General features: G+C 42.7%; 2 protein-coding genes across 3 annotated transcripts in view; both read right to left on the reverse strand.

Annotated features, from left to right (window-relative positions):
- Positions 1-2,149: 2,149 nt before the first annotated feature.
- Positions 2,150-7,658, reverse strand: qpctla (glutaminyl-peptide cyclotransferase-like a). The gene is made up of 7 exons (XM_083666007.1): positions 6,733-7,658; positions 6,113-6,259; positions 5,652-5,945; positions 4,454-4,615; positions 4,204-4,303; positions 3,237-3,353; positions 2,150-3,093 (listed from the first exon to the last, which is right to left on the reverse strand). The coding sequence occupies exons 1-7, from the start codon at positions 6,946-6,948 to the stop codon at positions 2,948-2,950; spliced, it is 1,182 nt and encodes a 393-aa protein (XP_083522133.1). The 5' UTR covers positions 6,949-7,658; the 3' UTR covers positions 2,150-2,947.
- Positions 7,659-10,034: 2,376 nt separating this feature from the next.
- sipa1l3 (signal-induced proliferation-associated 1 like 3) overlaps positions 10,035-17,162 on the reverse strand; it is a 57,500-nt gene continuing 50,372 nt past the window's right edge. For both annotated transcript variants that reach the window (XM_083665599.1, XM_083665600.1), the window contains exons 19-24: positions 16,547-16,709; positions 16,261-16,447; positions 15,770-15,919; positions 15,212-15,338; positions 14,524-14,605; positions 10,035-14,231 (exon numbers count right to left, since the gene is read on the reverse strand). In XM_083665599.1, the coding sequence (XP_083521725.1) occupies positions 14,085-14,231; positions 14,524-14,605; positions 15,212-15,338; positions 15,770-15,919; positions 16,261-16,447; positions 16,547-16,709 (856 nt within the window). In that variant the 3' untranslated portion in view covers positions 10,035-14,084. The remainder of the gene's footprint in view (positions 14,232-14,523; positions 14,606-15,211; positions 15,339-15,769; positions 15,920-16,260; positions 16,448-16,546; positions 16,710-17,162) is intronic.

Raw genomic sequence — 17,162 nt, forward strand, 5'->3', positions numbered from 1 at the left:
TAAACTGAGACAATACATTTTACAATCAAGTGTGTACTTTTTTTGTTCCCTGGTATACTGTACTACATGTCCCTTTTAAATACCCTCCATTTATGTAGTCTGTTCTGCAATCTCTTGATAAAAAAATTCTGCTCTTGTTACTTCCTGTGTACTAGTTATTCAAAGATACATCGAAGTACAGTATGCCAGATAATGTTTTTTCATCCTGATTCTAGTTTACAGCCTAGACTTCTTGCATACTGTAAATACCCATCATACCTTAATTCAAGACCATACCCCGGAGCACATGGCACTGAATTTAAGCTCAACCATCAGTAGACAAGCATTACTTTTAAGTCTCATGTAAGGTGATGTCACTACATAAGACAAGTGCACACCAATGTTCTTTGTTACTATGTGCTTGAAGGTGGCAAAAAGGTGTCTGGATTGAGACTACACTAAATGGCACAAATTTGTCCAAAGATCTTTCGCCTTGTCTGTATTCTCCTCTGGTCCTTCCTTGACCTAAAAACACAGTTTTCCTCCCTCGTGTTTCTCTTGTCACGCATGCTCAGGTATCAGACGCGCTTCAGGAGGACATGAGAAAAGCACAGAGGGGTTTTTAAACATTAGCTGTACTCTAGTTCCACATACCAAACGTGTACTAATTTACTTTTGAACGGGGACGTGAAATCCATTCACTACAATGTTTAGACATAGATAGGGACTTGTCATGAGAGAGTTGGTCATGGATAGAAGAAACTAGAAGACTGGTGTAGTAGAGATGTAATGTTCCTCCTGTGATGACTGTTGGAAAATGGAGATTAGACATAGGGGGTCATATGAAGCTCACGTGTCTTGAATATCAATAGACACTCCACAGAAAGATACCATGGGACAAGAGTAAAAAACTGAGTTGTACTAAAGGTATTGTAGCAAACAGTGGGTAGAGTAGCTAAGCTGGGTAACCAGTTGTCCTAGCTACTGTCCCAGAAGAGTTAACTCCCTTGGTGCAGATGCTAATGGGCCTTATGCACGGTCATTACAGTATTATACTGAAATTACATCTTTATAAACCCTTTAATCTTCTAACCTCATTACATGAATAATAACGTATCAATCCATCATCCTTTCATTTTGAATTTTCGAGGTCATTATCTTTACTCAAAGTCTTTGTAAACGTTATGGTAGTTTTGAGTAGAGCCCGACAGATGTATCGGAGCATCAATATGATTGGCCGATATTCCTTTTACAGAAATCTGTATGGGCATGTATTCCTCCTAGAATATCAGTGCACTTGGGTTTTTACAGAGCAATAGATATACAGATCTCTGTGAATTAATAAACTAGATCATTGGCATTTGCTGTTACTGGAGAACCTATAAAGTGGCTGAATTTAGGAAAGTAACGTTAGCTCTTTGGACTGCCATCAATTAGCACAGTTGCTAACTGGATGTTGACCGAACAAGAGTTATTCGGCATAAGGAGTCACACAGTAAGATATTATTTACCAATTATTTATTTCAATTATTTATTTATTTACCACCAATTTATTTCACCTTTTAACATGGCTAACTAGCTTGGGTGTGTTGTTCTGAATCAACCATTTTTGTCAACTGAGTTCTATCAAGGCTTGTTATGAATAAGATATAACATCTATTATGTTTCTGTTCTGGAGCTGTGATGTCTAAATGTTTTATTGCCCAAATAACACACGCTTCCAAGTAAAGTATTTGCCTACTTTTGCTACAGAAGCCTAGTTATTCATTTGAGTCCTGTAGCCTAATGATTTGATATTTGTTTGATAAAACAACAATAGGCATATAGCGCGCATTAGTTTGATCCACTGTCAATTGCGAGAGAACAGTAATAGTTACATTGTAAGTAGCATAAACAATGGCCTTGTGGACAGATAAGATAAATAGTTTCATGTACCAGAGTGATTGCAAGTGGAAAGTTTTGAGAAAAAAGGATCAGTCCAACATTTACAGTACAGCATACCACCTCTTCTGTGACACATGGTGGAGGGGGTGTTATGGGGGCATGTATAGCTGCCACTAGAACTGGCTAACTTGTCTTAATTGATGATGTAACTGTTGACGGTCTTTAACAACTTTTGCAGTTGTTTGTCCCAACATTTACAAAAAAGATAACTTTGGACATAAACACAGTATTTTCATTTTATTTTTATTTTATTCCAAAAACAGAGTGTGAACGGCGGTGAGTAGTCACGTCCAGATTCACCCTGAGCAATTTTGAAGGTTGGGCTTTCACACCTCCAAGAAACAAGTCTCGTTCTCAGTTAAAACAAAATCAAATGAAGAGGAAAGTCTATGTGAAATCAGCCAGTGTAGCCCCTCTTTAATGTCATTCATTCAAGAGCATTGATACCAGTCTATATCTTACATTTATCAGCATTTGCCATGCTCCATGAATACAACCATCATTGTCTCAGTGAGCTTATTGCATGGGATCAAAAGTCTGTAAAATCTAATTCTTCACAGAACATTTTACAGGGTTGGGTAAGGATAAGGCTGACATTGTCATTTGCAGAAAGACTTAAAACAGTTCACAGAATACATTTAATTCACAGATCGGCTTCTTCCAGTTCTTCTTTATAATTAAAAGGGTACCATGAGGGATTGTCCATGATTCAAGCTGCCTACATAGTTAGAAGTGTGTCTGCATGTGTATTCTGTATTAAAAGAGCAATTTTGAGCCTCCAGACAACTCACTGGTGAGAATAGAGAACCTCGCAGAACCAAAGCCCAGCACAGGTCTGGACTGGACTAACCCTAGTCCACTCCTCTGATGTTCTGATCTAGTTCCTTCGGTCTATTCCTGTTGATCAGACATAGTCTGGAGGTGCAGTCCTTTAATATTGTGAGCTGAGGTTGTCTGTTGGTTCTCTGGTAGTTCTGCTGAATGGTCCTGGTCCAGAGGTAGGTCTAGTCTAGTCCAGGTGGGTTCAGAAGCCCAGGTACTCCGCCAAGAAAACAGCCAGGACCTTGGTGAGGTTCTCCACTGTGGGTCTGTTCATGTTCTCCTCTGTGTCATCCAACGTGTGCCAGAACGGAGGAAAGGGAGTGGCGATGATGTGGAGCACAGGAACATCTGTGTGTGTGTGTGAGGGAGAAAGAGAGAGAGACTAAGGACCAATACAAATATAGATTTTTTTTTTATACAGCCAAGGCAAAGTAGTGGTGTGATAGTGTAATGAGGTCGCATGTGTGTGTTTGTCTGTCTCTCTCTCTCACCTTTATGTAAGAAGGGGATATGGTCATCCTGTACAGGGCCAAGGTACACGTCTTTTCTGAAGTAGGTCTGTTCCGAAGGGTGAGAGGTCAACAAGCCCTGCCTGTGGAGTCTTTTCTCTGAGAAACAGAGTGAGAGAGATGGATTAGAAAGGACAAAGAGAGAGTGAGTGTGTGTGTGTGTGTGTGTGTGTAACCAACAAATGGAACCAGTGTATTCATCTGATGCAGTGGTCACCGACCCATGTGTTGTAGTGGAGGCTATGGATACCAATGACAGAACATCCCCAGGAGCTACTGTATACATCATTAAGGACAACTCTTCTTCATATAAGACAGAAGCAGCTAATGCAACACTGGACTGGCTTGAGGTTGCAGGGGAAACTTGCTGCTTTTGACTTCCATGTTGAAAAACATTGTATAGGCAACTAAGTATAACCTAGCACTGGCATCCTGGGTGTCATGAGCCTTGAACATAAGTACGAGTCAGGGGCACATATCACTATTGGCTGCCATGCGTACCACGCTGCCTTTACATTTTCAGGCATGACCGCATTGTCAACCTAATTGCCAGGCATCACTATCAACAGTTATGATTCACATTCCAGTGTTATGGCAAGCTGGTTCAGTGACCAGGCTCAACAAAACCCCCAGCATTTTAAGCTCTTGTCGTCTTTCTTTTAGAGGGCTTGGATTATGTAAGTGCCGTCTTTGAGTCGAGCCTTCAGATGAAATGAGCAGTGAGAGGCCACCAAAGCAGCCAACATCAGGGCTCTTTATAGGAGACAGGAAGGGGCACGTGCTAAACACTGATTGGCTGGCCAAACAAATTGGTGTGTGAGTGCAACCACTCACACCAAGTAGCCAAACGAGGTGAATGCTTCATCCTTAAGGTGGACTGCCACAGCTTTACTATGAACCTAAATAAAGTGTTCAAATGTCTATGTGTGTGTGTGTGTGTGTTTTTTACCTGCAGCAATGAGGCGGTCAAACCAGCGAGCTGTGTTATCAAAGTGATTCACAATCAGAGGGTCTGGACCGCCAAGCAGGTCCAGCAGAACAAAGAGGTCCTAAAGGATAGAGAGAAAGAGAAAAACAGGAGAGAGGCATAGAGGATAGAAAGATGAGAGGCACATTTGACACCTGATTTAAAATCACACAGATGCACTTCTCTGTTCCGAAAACATACACACACACACACACACACACAGCTGTCTTACCACAGCCTGCAGCAGGGTGGTTTGTGTAGAGCCTGGTGGGTGGAATGTGTGTGCCATGCGCTCCGCCAGGTGCCGTGAACCGTAGAGAGAGTCTGTGGCTGTCCACTCCTCAAACGATTCTTCACCGTCAAAGAACACCAGTTGGAGGGAAACAGCAGGCCCCTAGAAAGAGAAGAGAGAGAGAGAGAGAGCGAGAGAGAGAGAGAGAGAGAGAGAGAGAGAGAGAGAGAGAGAGAGAGAGAGAGAGAGAGAGAGAGAGAGAGAGAGAGAGTCAGTTGAGAGAAGTTAGTGGAGAGGAGCTGCAGCGTTGGCTATGGGTAGAGGTGACCTCTAGGTACAGCTCTAGGATCAGCTTACCTTCCCTAAATCTGAACATCAACCATCAGGGGGAGAAATGCAAAACTGACCTTATATCGGGGTCTAGTGGCAACATAATTGTGTGTGTGTGTGTGTGTGTGAGTGTGTGTGTGTGTGTATTTCTGACTACCATCCAGACGGAGCCAAATATATTGCATGTGAAGATGCAGCAACCGTGCATGCTTTGTGCCTCTGCAGAGAGTCGTAGTGAATTGAGGCAAGCTAAAACTGACTTTGTGCACATTTGGTAAGTAGTTGCTAGATGGCGCTAGTAAGTCGGCCTTGGGACGGTTTCTTAGAACTAATGCAATGATCGAGTTTGTATCCCACAGCCTACTGTAGTTTACTTGAAATTCAAATGTGAACATTCATGTTCTATTTCAGCCTGGGACATAACAGAGAAGACATTTTATTTCCTTATGTTAAGTAGTAGTGTAAGTAGTAGTAGTCCATGGGGATTTCCATGCAATTTATTTGGTTCCATCTGTAGATCAGTCTTTGGAGGGACACTGCTAAATAGAGGAGTCTGCAGCACTCACAACAGGACCGCTCCCTGCAAGACTACAGTCAGCACTTTCTACAGTCAGCACATTCAACTGCAGAGAGAGAGAGAGAGAGAGAGAGAGACCTAGCTAGTCAGCATCTCACCTCTCTCTCTCTCATTCACCTGCTTCCTACCTCTTTGTCTTCTCCCAGAACAGAGAGGGAGAGAGAAAGAAAAACTTTGTCATTTTACACTGCCGTTTTTCTGCTGTGTGTAATAATAAATTGCCTGCTTGACAACAGCAACCCAACCCCAAATACAGAATAGCTAAATAAAACCAAACCAAATCAAAAGTACCTGCTGCTTAAGGGCTTTGAGCTGGGTGTCTAGGGCAGTAGCCAGCTCCAGGATCATGGCACAGGGCACGGCCGAGTCGCTAGCCCCCAGGAACACCTTCTCTGGGGCACGGGGATCCGGGGGCAGGGCCTTGGAGTCATAGTGGCATGTCAGCAGCAGACTGCGGGGGGCCGATGGGTCAAGGGTTGCAATGATGTTAGAGAAGGAGACCTGACCTCGTGGGGTCGACGAGATAAAGGAGTCCAGTTCTACGGTCCAGCCGGCTGACAGGGAGGACAACGTGGAGGAGATGTGCTGAGAGAGGAAGAGAAGGAGAGGAATAGAGAAAGACACAGAGAGAGAGCGAGACAGACACGGGGTGGAAAGTAGACAAACAGAGAGAAATGTCCTTTATTTGCACACTACCATAATCTAAAAACGTCACAATACAAAACTATCACTCAATCACCAGGTCTACTCACCTGGCGTACGGTCAGGCTGCCCTGGGTGCCTGGGAGTCTCTCTATAAGGATGGGTCTCAGGTGAGTCTCCCACAGCCGTGTCCCGTCCACCTGGGATGCCAAGCGACGCACCTGGGCCGGGGAACACTTACTAGGCTTATGGGACAACTGGGAAAGGAAGGGTGGAGGGAGAGAATAAAATAGAGAGAAGGATGAGAAGAGGCAAAAGTGTTGGGAGGAGGGATAAGAGGGAAGAGAGTGAGGAAGAAAACAAGATAAATCAATATCAGCCCTTTGCAGGGACGTGCACAGACTTATGGAAGGGCAGGCGCTTTTCCCCACAAAAAAGGGCTCAAAGGGGCACGGTTTGCCCCCATTTAGCACAAAGACTTCTGGGGCAATTCAAAACTAACTAAGATCTAAATGTCAATAATGTTGACAAGTGTTTTCACCTCTGTGAGAATTAAATCTGAGATATTGCACAATTTAACTTGACCCAAATTAACAGTGAATACAATCGTATACATACAAATCTAAGTTTCTTATCTGACAGTATGTTCATATTGGAATACAAAAATATTAGAATTACTGGACTATCACAACAATTGTAATGGTTTGGCTGATTGAGTTGAGTTCCATACCCTATCTTTGGTCAGATCTACGACGGGGAGCCGGTTGATGCTGCTACTGCTTGTTTCGTTGGACAGGTATAACCCCAGCACCATTGCAAGGGTCAGCACTCCGAGGAGACAGAAGATCAGTACTCGGGCGCGGGGTATGCGGACAGGGTCACAGCCGGAGAGTGCGCCACCGTTATTCACCTGCATAGGCTTATACCTTCGGTTAGTTCTCGACATCGCTAATGCCTTTCACACCACGGATATTGGACAATGAAATATCAAGTTTCTCTACTATTCCGACGATCAGCTGTTCACGCTTGATCCTAAAGCTACGTGTCAGTGCACGAATTCACTAGAGCTGATATTGCACCAATTCTAGTTGTAGGTAGAGGCCGCAATTCAGCGACCTGTATCATTTTCAAAACCTATATTGCAGCGGGACAATTCTGCTGCACATTTCTTAATTATGATGGGCAACATTTGAAACGCCCTAATGCCTCCCTTGGGATTTGTGATAGGCTAACATTTATTTTACATGAACGACCAGACTTGCTTCTGTTGACTTGAGAATTAACACATTTCTTCAGTAGTCTAAATAGAGGCTGTAATGCCTTACAGTGCGTAATAGGAACATTCACACGCGACTGTCAAAGTTATGGGAACAATAAAAACCTAAACATTTGATATTGTAACATTATGACAGCTTCATGTCATCAGGTCGGTAAGGATCGTCAAAACAAAGCCTCCCCTGTTGGCTAAAACCTAATTGCTTTCGGTAGTTAGAAATGCAGAAACCGCCATGGTGTGAAACGTCTTTTCTCTCTCATAATATTAAAAATCCGGCTGAATCCACCATAGACGTATCATTCCGGGAATCCACTGATAGAGACCACACCATAGCTTCAAAGAGAGACTGCACTGACTCGGTTAATTTGCTTTCCTACTCAGTGCCTGATTTCCGGGTTTCGTACATGATGACGAGTCAATTGACTATTTTAAAGGGGCACGACCATTCAAGTATTTTTTCTTCTTCTTTGAATTACAAGAACAGGCAATACAAGATACAGTATAACAACCACTAATGAGGAGGGTTCGTAAAGGACTGCAGGTTTACGTGGGTCCAATGTTCCCTCTAATTTTTCATGTGTCTGGGCATACACACAAGCTCCCTGAGCACACTGAGGACCACTGTGAGCAACATCAGATGTGCACGCTGTGCACATCTGAAAAAAAGTTGCGCTACGCAGCAACTGGCGGCAAATTCAAATGTGCGTAACGCAGCAACCGGCGGTAGATGCGACACAAATGGGTTAACTCCGCCGCATTGTTGTTAGCGAGCTAACCTGCATGGTGCGTATGGGCAGGGCACATATGCAAGCACTATCAATGCTATGATTGGCTCCGTAGCGTAAGTAAACCGTATCGTATCATTGGCTGGACACCTGTCACTCACTGTGTTACATTGAAAAATGGTCCAAAAAACACATTATTGGTCTAATTAATTAGATTAGATTAGGTCTAATATTAGATATTAATGAATACGTTTATGGTGAATTTTATTTTATGCGCTGCATAGATTTTCTTGTGCGCTGAGAATGTGCGAGCAGTGCGCGATTGCGCAGGCGCGCAGCTTAGAGGGAACATTGCGTGGGTCCGGATGTTATCTGCACTAATTCACCCCCGGGCCATCGGTCAGAATGTACAGTCAGGGTGGAGTTTAGTTTACTTGGATTTATTGATGGAACTCAGAGGAGCGCTAACATGTTTGATACACAAAGTAATGTGGTGATATAATGTGTGTGGTTCTGCAAAACACAAAGAGCATACAGAAAATAGTAAGGCCACAATGGATAAACCAATAACTTCAGCAATTAAGGAAATCACTATAGCCTAAAGGACGAAATCATATTATCTTAAATTGTAATTAGGCCTACAACCACCATGAATTATAAACATAAATTGCATAGCCATGAATTGTAAATATATAAGTTACTGTCACCACTAGTGTCACAAGAGGAGTGGTCACTCTACACCCAACCACGGCTTTTCTGTCCGCCCCCGCCGATTCAATGGTATGGGAAACACTGCCACATATATTCCATGTCTGACATCATTTTATCAAGTTTCAATAAAGACATGATTTGTTCTAAATGAAGGTTTAGACAATAATTTTCAAATTGACAACTCATAGGCTATTCCTCACATAATTAACCAGGCTGCCATGATTGTATTACAATAATACAAATTCAATTAAAATATACAGTTAATATCAGCTCACAAATTGGGTAAGTGATGCAGATATGAGCTACTGTTTCGCAACAAGCCTGTCCATTAGAATTGCTCAACCATGCCCCTGGTGGTTGGTTTGCTGAGGTGAAATACCTCAAATAAAGTGTGTGGAAAAGGCCAATTGACTGCTGCAGTAGGGGGTTTGTTGGGGCTTTGATAAGTCATGGGCTCCCTGCCATATTGGTATTTTATGTTGTTAAACCTCAGGCAGGGAGCTATGCAAAGTAGAGCCATCCAATTACACCAAACTTACATGTATTACCATTTTCATTAAAATAATGATTTAACCAATGTGAGTTTCCTGACAGAACCAAAGCAGGTAGAGGCTAGAGTGATGGTGGGAACAAAAACAATAGCAACACTCAGCACAGTAGCTACCAACAGTACCAGCAACAATATTGTAGGCTACACAGAGGTGTACTTAAATAGGTCGCCATATCAACATGTACTGTAACATGTGATTATGTTGGGTGTAAACAGCTGATCTGTCACCTGACAGACAGCTAGCACTGACTTTGTGTCCTGTCTGAATTAAGCTTGCTCCATATTTTATTTTTTTTGCAAACTGTAACCTGAACATCCTTTTTGAGGATAACAAGCGTTTTTCACCTTGCAGTGAAGCCTCGTGTGGTGAGCATTCTTTGAAGTCTTCCTTGGCCTACCAGCCCGTTTGCAACTGCTGAGGACTATGGATAAAAATTGCTGTCATTTCTAAATAGCGAAACCAATTTGTACACAAATACCCATAAATAAACGCAGACAATCTCTACTTTAACCTCATAGTAATTGTTTGATTTAAAATCCAAACCGTTGGAGTATAAAGCCAAAAGAATAAAAAATGCTTCACTGTCCCATTACTTACGCAGGGCACTGTATGCCATTATAAGTCAATGGCCATTCAAAGTCTGTGGGGTTTGGCATGTAGGTTGAGTTACCCGCTCCCATGAGGCTCGGCTGAAATGGCACTGTATCAGGTTTTGTTTTTAGTTTTCTACTGGACTAAATGTAACACTGAAAGAAGGACAACTCCATAATTCCATCATTATGAAAGATTTTTAATATATATTTTTCTTATAAAATAATGAAAACATAATTTACACTTTTAAAATGTACACTCATTGATATAACATCCCCAAGAAAAACAACAAATGTTCAATTTAACTTTTTATCTATGCATTTAAGCACCTCTGCCTCATGCAGAGAGCACCAACACAAATAAAAGAAAAGAATACAGAATCATACAAATCAGCTTTGTACAAAGTTCAGAAATCAAATCAATCAAACAGCATTTAAACAGAAATAAAAAACAGAGTACCCTCTCAATTTCACCATTGTCTTTTTTCAGTTTGCAAAAGTGGCCAATGTGTTCCAAAAATAAATTATCAAAATATTAAACATCTAAAAAAGATTCTAACAATTTTAACCATTAACCTTTATGTATTATGTGATTTGTGCACGTGCAACATCAATGTACTGAGCTACGCTCAACATGTATATTACTCATACTGTAGTTAACTTAAAATCATATTAAAAAAACTAAATTCATAAAATCACCCCTACCCCTCAATACACAAACCCAAACAAACTAAACACAAATTAAGACATTGCAGATACCAACATCACGGCACATTTCTTAAGCTGTGCAGTTCACTGAAGAGTGAATACTTCAGTTACACAATGAGTATGTAGTGTTGGGTTGTTGTGTGTGGGTTGCCATTGGTATGCAACCAATATGAGAGACACTGTAACTTGCTGATGGGTGAAGTACAGTACAATGGGAGGCAGGCTACCACAGTGTCTTTGGATGGGCAGTGACGCGCAAACGCCAGAGAGCTTGAAAATACAGTGAGATGATGAAAAGAGACAAGAGGTGTGTCTGTATATGTTGCTCTTATCTAAATGCGTGTCTCTGTGTCATTTATTTGTAAGCATGTGAGAGAGCAAAGGCAGTATTGTATGGATGTAGTGTGGATACACAAGTGTAGGACTCTGTGTGTGTCTGTCCATCAATCTAAAAAAATCAAGATTCATCGTGATGAAAATGACAAAGCCGACCTAACAGATATAATGGACATAAGTGTTACGATTTTCACCTACATAGTGAACCAGGGGTTGATTAAGTAAGGTGAAACAATTGTCTGTCTATTCCATGCAGTAAGTGTGTTATGTCTACTCTATACATGACTACCTGCAATAGCTGTAACTCTGCAACCGAATAAACAAGCCAGATGGCACATTCCCACACCCAAACAAAATAATAAACTAAAAAAAGAATAGCAGTGTTATAGGGGTATCTGTGAGGGTCCTGTGTAGTGGGGAGGAAGGGGGGGGGTTTGAGCTGGATCATGGCAGGGCTGTAGTGAGAATGCATACAAAAGAAAGTGACAAAGCATTTCACTGGTCTAAGGGCTCTTGGTTAGGCATCATTAATTATAATAACATGGTCATATAGTAGACATTTTATCCAAAGCAAATTACTGGCCAATACAGGAATTATAACCAACATTTCAGATATCACAGATTTGTTCTCCCCTTCCTCCATTTATGTCCTACCTTCATTCTAAACAGCAACAGGGATTCACACGAATCTGTATGAAAAATAGATTCTGTAGAGAAAATAACCTGGCTAGCTAATAATGTCGTAGAAATAGTTAATTTATGTTGATTTCTTTGATTCTTGTCACACTGTGGATACTTGACACTTTTCAACTGAATATTGGCTTCACACACAATAGACCTGCCACCACACCGCTGAGCGGGGAATCCTAACTCGAGATCTGCACGCGTAACCCCAATCAAGCTAAATAGAGCCCTAGGATTGTTAGCAAAGTGATGGTGCTTTTTTTCATTAGGACTGGGTCCCACTCCAGTCTTTTCTTTAGGTGTAAGCAATAGTGTTATTTCTGGGAAATTTAGTTTCCATCGCCCAGGGTGATTCTGAAGACAGGGAGGAGCAAACTATGTCCCTGTCCCTATCTCCCAAGTCAAGGTAGGTTTTTAAAGCTTTTTTTGAGCCCCATCCTCTGAGATGGAAACACAAAGGTCTGCGACTTAAGGCCAATCACTGGTGTCCCATGGTGGTCCCTTTTTTCTGGGCACTTAAACCACACACACACACACACACACACACACACACACACACACACACACACACACACACACACACACACACACACACACACACACACAGAGTCGGGTACTAACACAGGAGCTACAGTGTTAAAGAGATTCTGTGCAAATGTGTCTTTTCTTAATGCACAAATGCATTTGGAGAGGGTTTGGGGAGTTTCTGAGTTTCAGCTGGTATCCAATAACTGACAAATATGATTATTGTAAAAAAAACAGCAACAATTAAACAATGATCCAGTACTGTTAGATCTGAGATGATATTACAGTGTTAAAACAGTGAGTTAAAAAAAAAAAAAAAAAAAAAAAACTAGCTCTACATTGAGATATGACTATTATCACTTTTTGTCAACGAGTTTGTGAACCTACTCACTTCAGTCTTTAGACTGAAAGAGATAGCTTGTCTGAGATCTAGGACCAAAAGTTTTCCCTGGTCAGATAATAGGTCAGGAAAGACTATTGGCTCTACATCATTAGTTTATTTCATACTACAGCTTGCTCATAATGAAATGCCCTATACCAGCCCAACACACCCAAAGGGTAAAAAAAATACATTATCAAGAGAGCTCTCAATTTTGTGCGATATTGCAGTTATCTCTGAGTATTTGCTATACCTTACACCTTCATGAGTTACAGACACATCTCTTTATGTCAATTATATCAGTACAATATGCACGTGTCAATCTGAGAGTATTGTACCGCACAGGCAAAACTACAGTACCATGTCATAAACACTCAATTCCCAGTGCAGTCTGGGAATGGAGAATTTTTTTTAGCCTGAGCTCACGTTTCCTTACTTTCTTTCTTTTTTGGCTAATTCGCTTCAGGAACAGTATTAGGCCTCTCCAGGTGATCTAGTGTTCTACAGTTCATAAAAGCTCTCCTTTATATGCTGGCTTTGCTCCGAGCACTGGAGCGTATAAGACTTACAGTTAGAAAAATTAATCAGCTGGCAGGTCAGGCAGGCAGGCAGAGAGAGAGAGAGAAAGACAGAGATTCATTCTAGGTACACAGGCTGAGGGAGGAGAGAGATAGTTGGCTTGTGCAGTGTTGGACTCTCAGATTTGCATTGAAAAAATAGGTTTGTCCATTTTCACACTCTCCAGTCTAAGGCAGTCTGGCTTCAGATGAGCTGACGAGGATCCAGGTGGTTCCTGTGTCCCTCCAGGAGTGGCTGAAGTGGAGAGAGGGTGGCGGTAATGGTAGGTCTTCTCTCTCTCTCTCCTCCAGTGGTGGTGGGGGTAGGGGTTCTTTTACCATCCAGATCTGTGAAATCCTTTCAAACACCTGACTGCGCTTGATTGAGTTCACCTGGCACGATGGAACCAATGGAATAGTCCCAAAAGCAAAACCTGCAAACCTGTCCACCTGGCACTTGAGGCAGGCTTAAAAAGCAAATGCTCAAAACATTTTTGAAATATTTCAAATACTTTATGACCCAGATCTGCTACCACCCCCGTGTCACTGGCAGGAGAGAGGTGATATAGTGTGACAGAAGAAGCACAAGGGGTACAGAGGGGTGTTGACCTCTCCCTCGCCCATTTCCGCTGTGCTCTTTGACCCTACTAGAAGTGTTGTTGCAATAGAGGAGATAGTAATGCGAAGGGCAGGTGACTGGAGAAAAACAAAAGGGTTTCTAGACCTCACAGTCATCTTTGCCAATGGTCTAACTCCTTCTATTTTGCATAAAAACTGCCCATTTTCGTTGAAAGTACCACCCCAGCATACAATGAATCGTCTTTCATTCTGCTCCCTTTAACCAACACAACACACGTGAGACCCATTGGGAATATTAGCCGTTACATTTCAACGGCATCATGTATACAAGTTTCTCCAACAAATACTCTTTGTCTCTAAAAAACCTTGTTGCTCACTGTCCCTGCTGGCCTATGTCAAAATCCTCTGTGTGAGTGCCCACCACTTCCTGTCAGAGGTCACTTCCTGTGTTTGGTGTGATGTCACTTCTTCTCCGGGTGTGTTCCAGTGAAGAGCAGGCTGAACTTGCGGAGCTGCTCGCTGGCCGAGTTGCTCTCCTCCTGCAGCCGATGGTTGTTTTCCCTCAGGTTGGCCATCTCAGCCAGGAGCACCACCTTATCGTGCTTCTCCTGATGGAGAGAGAGAGAGAGAAAAGGGGAGGGGAGATATGTGGTTAAAGAGGAAGTGTTGTGAAAAAAACTACTTTGTCAGTTGAAACCCATAGTAGTAGCGGCAGTGGTCATGTACATAGTCCCATAATGGCCTAAAATGTGTAAAAACACAAACTTTGTGCATATATATCGTATTTCCATATTCATTCTAAATTCAAGAAAGTCCCCTTTTGGCTCAAGAGCCCCCCCCCCCCCAGAGGCAAAATCCTTTAAAATGAAACTTTAAAGAAATTCTTCTCATCCTGCTCACCTTCTCCAGGTCGTTGTTGAGCTGATTCAGCATCACCTCTAGGTGGTACAGTCGCCCCGACAAATCGCTGGGGACCTCATCGCTGAGAAAACACACACACACATTATTTTTTGAACACACCTGTGTTTCTCGATATAGGTGAGGCAACAGGATGGGCGGACAGGTTTAACAGGTGTGAGAGTGAGCTGTTAATCAACAGTTTGGTAAACAGGACGCAGTTTCAGTGATACCCTGACACACTGACTCACAGGCAGCAACTTACACCTGAGACAACAGAGGCAGAGACAGTCCAACTCAAACACTCCACTGTTTACTCTTAGAACTGGGCGCCATGGTAACAAATGTATCCACGTTTACAACAGCTAACCACAGGGTGGCACTGTGGCTACAGTCAATGCAGAATTAGATTCTACACGTGGCAGATGAGGGAAACTTATAAAAACCTTCTTAGAATTAGAAGGTCTAGGAATAAATTGTGCGACTGTATATTCTAAATTGTATCATAAAGTAGTAGAAAAAAATAGATCTAAATCCGCTATAATTGCTCTGACACATTCTACTTCTGTGTCTTTGACTCATGTGATTCAGGTGTGTGTGTGTGTGTGTTTGTGTGAATAGCTGAGAGATTATGCAATGTGTGTGTGTGTGTGTGTGTGTGTGTGTGTGTGAGAGTGTGAGTGTGTCTTACCCACTGAAGGTGGGGGTGGTGCGTGGGGTCTGGGGTGTTTGGAAGTGGACAGGACTGATGACCGGCCTCATCTCTGGACCCCCAACCTGGGGCTCGGTGAGCGAGAAGAGAGACACTGCCCTTTGCACTGTAAAACACACAAAAATGCTGCTTTTATAATCCACAATCAGGTTGTACAATTTAGGGTCCCCATGGACATCTCAAACAATCAAGTCCAGCCACAAGTAGTCCAGCTGCACAGGGGCAGTAATTCAGGGCCTGGAATGTGTGTCAACTGGGGCATTTTGTGTTCGGGCCTGCCAGAGCTCCTGTAGGGGGCACTAGGGACCAGAGAGGTACACAGAGAAGGTAGTGTTGTGTGATAGTCATTAACCCTCTTTTCATTGCAATGGGAATTTACATTTACATTACACTTACATACAGCATTACTTTCAAAGGACCAAAAATATATAAGGGGTCATACAGATGTTTCGAAACACAAACACCCACACCCATCACCAACAGATATCCTCTCTCTCTCTCTCTCTCTCTCTCTCTCTTTCTCTTCCCCCCACTCACCTTCGTAGGCCTTGGCAGCGTTGACCAGGCTGGCCCACTCCAGACCACAGGCTGTATCTGGCAGGGGCATGAGCCCAGGGTCCAGCCTCCTCAGGGGGGGAACCTTATCCCTTATCTCAGTCAGAGACAGCTCTGACGCAGACAGGGGGACTGGGGGGGGAGGCAATATTCCAGTTGGGGTGAATTCCATTTAAATTCAGGAAGTTATTTGACTTTACAATTCATACATGGAAAACAGTTTGATATAAAAAAGCTTTCTTAAATTAGGTTAATTGAGAAATTAATGGGAAACAAACTGCCCTATTTGCAATCATTGAATCACAAGTGCAACTTCCTCAAATTAAATTGGGAATTGTATTTTTGGAATTTACAAAAGAAAATTAATACAGAGGACCTTAATTGATTCAGAATTAGAAGAGTGGATCTGGAATTTGAATTCAACTGATGGAAATACGATTCTAACAATAATATCAGACTGCAGGAGGACTCACCCTTCTTGTTGGGCATGTGGGTGCCACAGTGGGCATGGCGTCGGGTGGGCAGGGTGCATGTGAAAAGCAGGTCACTGGGGGCGCTCTGGCCGTCAAACAAAGGGGCGGAGCTGGCGTAGCTGGCATCCCGGCGCCCGCTGCACAGAGACTCGTCCGAGAAGGTACGCTGCAAGGTGCGTCTGGGGGACTGGGGAGAGAGCTGGAGGTTAACTACGGGGGTAGATGGTGTGTGTGTGTGTGTGTGTGTGTGTGTGTGTGTGTGTGTGTGTGCGTGCGTTCCCCATACCGTGTCTCTCTGTGGTGTTTCTCCAGGGCTGTCCATGATGATGAGTTTCTTCAGGTCGTCCTCAACCGTGCTCTTGTGCGTTCGTCGTGGAGACCGCAGGTCCCTTAGCGAAGCTCTGAGACGAGGCTGACCGAATACATTCTTAGAGTTCAGGTCCACGTGCCTGAACACAGAACACAGCAGCATTAAACACAGGACACAGGAACCTTGACACAAGAACATATGGGATAATGCCATACTGCAAAAATGAAAGTGAAAATGGTCCATCTTGTCCAAACTGATGAGTGAATGAGTGCGAAATCATTCTTACCACAACAACAAATGTGAATATTATAATAGTTCTGCTAAAACACTTTTGCGGTCAAATAACTTTTTTTTTTTTTTCCTATGGGAAGATTGTAGATTGAGCGCACCAAAATTGAAAAGGAAATGTTCCCTTCCCATATTATCGCAAACCCTGAATGATCAAGTAACTGTGAGTTAACTGAATCAAGAGGTGTGGACAAAGTGATGTATTGTGCTCGCCCCCAAAGACATAGTATACTTAAGCCTGTAGTTTATACAGTGATGACAGCTTACACTTACACATTAAGAACATTTTTTTATTCAAAGGACT

Source organism: Argentina silus (genome assembly GCF_951799395.1).
Source record: "Argentina silus genome assembly, chromosome: 3".
Taxonomy (NCBI): domain Eukaryota; kingdom Metazoa; phylum Chordata; class Actinopteri; order Argentiniformes; family Argentinidae; genus Argentina; species Argentina silus.

Excerpts from the sequence above, each read along its gene's own strand:
- qpctla (XM_083666007.1), bottom strand. The coding sequence starts at position 6,948 with ATGTCGAGAACTAACCGAAGGTATAAGCCTATGCAGGTGAATAACGGT. Across the intron at positions 6,260-6,732 it reads TAGATCTGACCAAAGATAGG|TTGTCCCATAAGCCTAGTAA; the intron begins GTATGGAACTCA and ends TTCCTTTCCCAG. Across the intron at positions 4,616-5,651 it reads TCAAAGCCCTTAAGCAGCAG|GGGCCTGCTGTTTCCCTCCA; the intron begins GTACTTTTGATT and ends TTCTCTTTCTAG.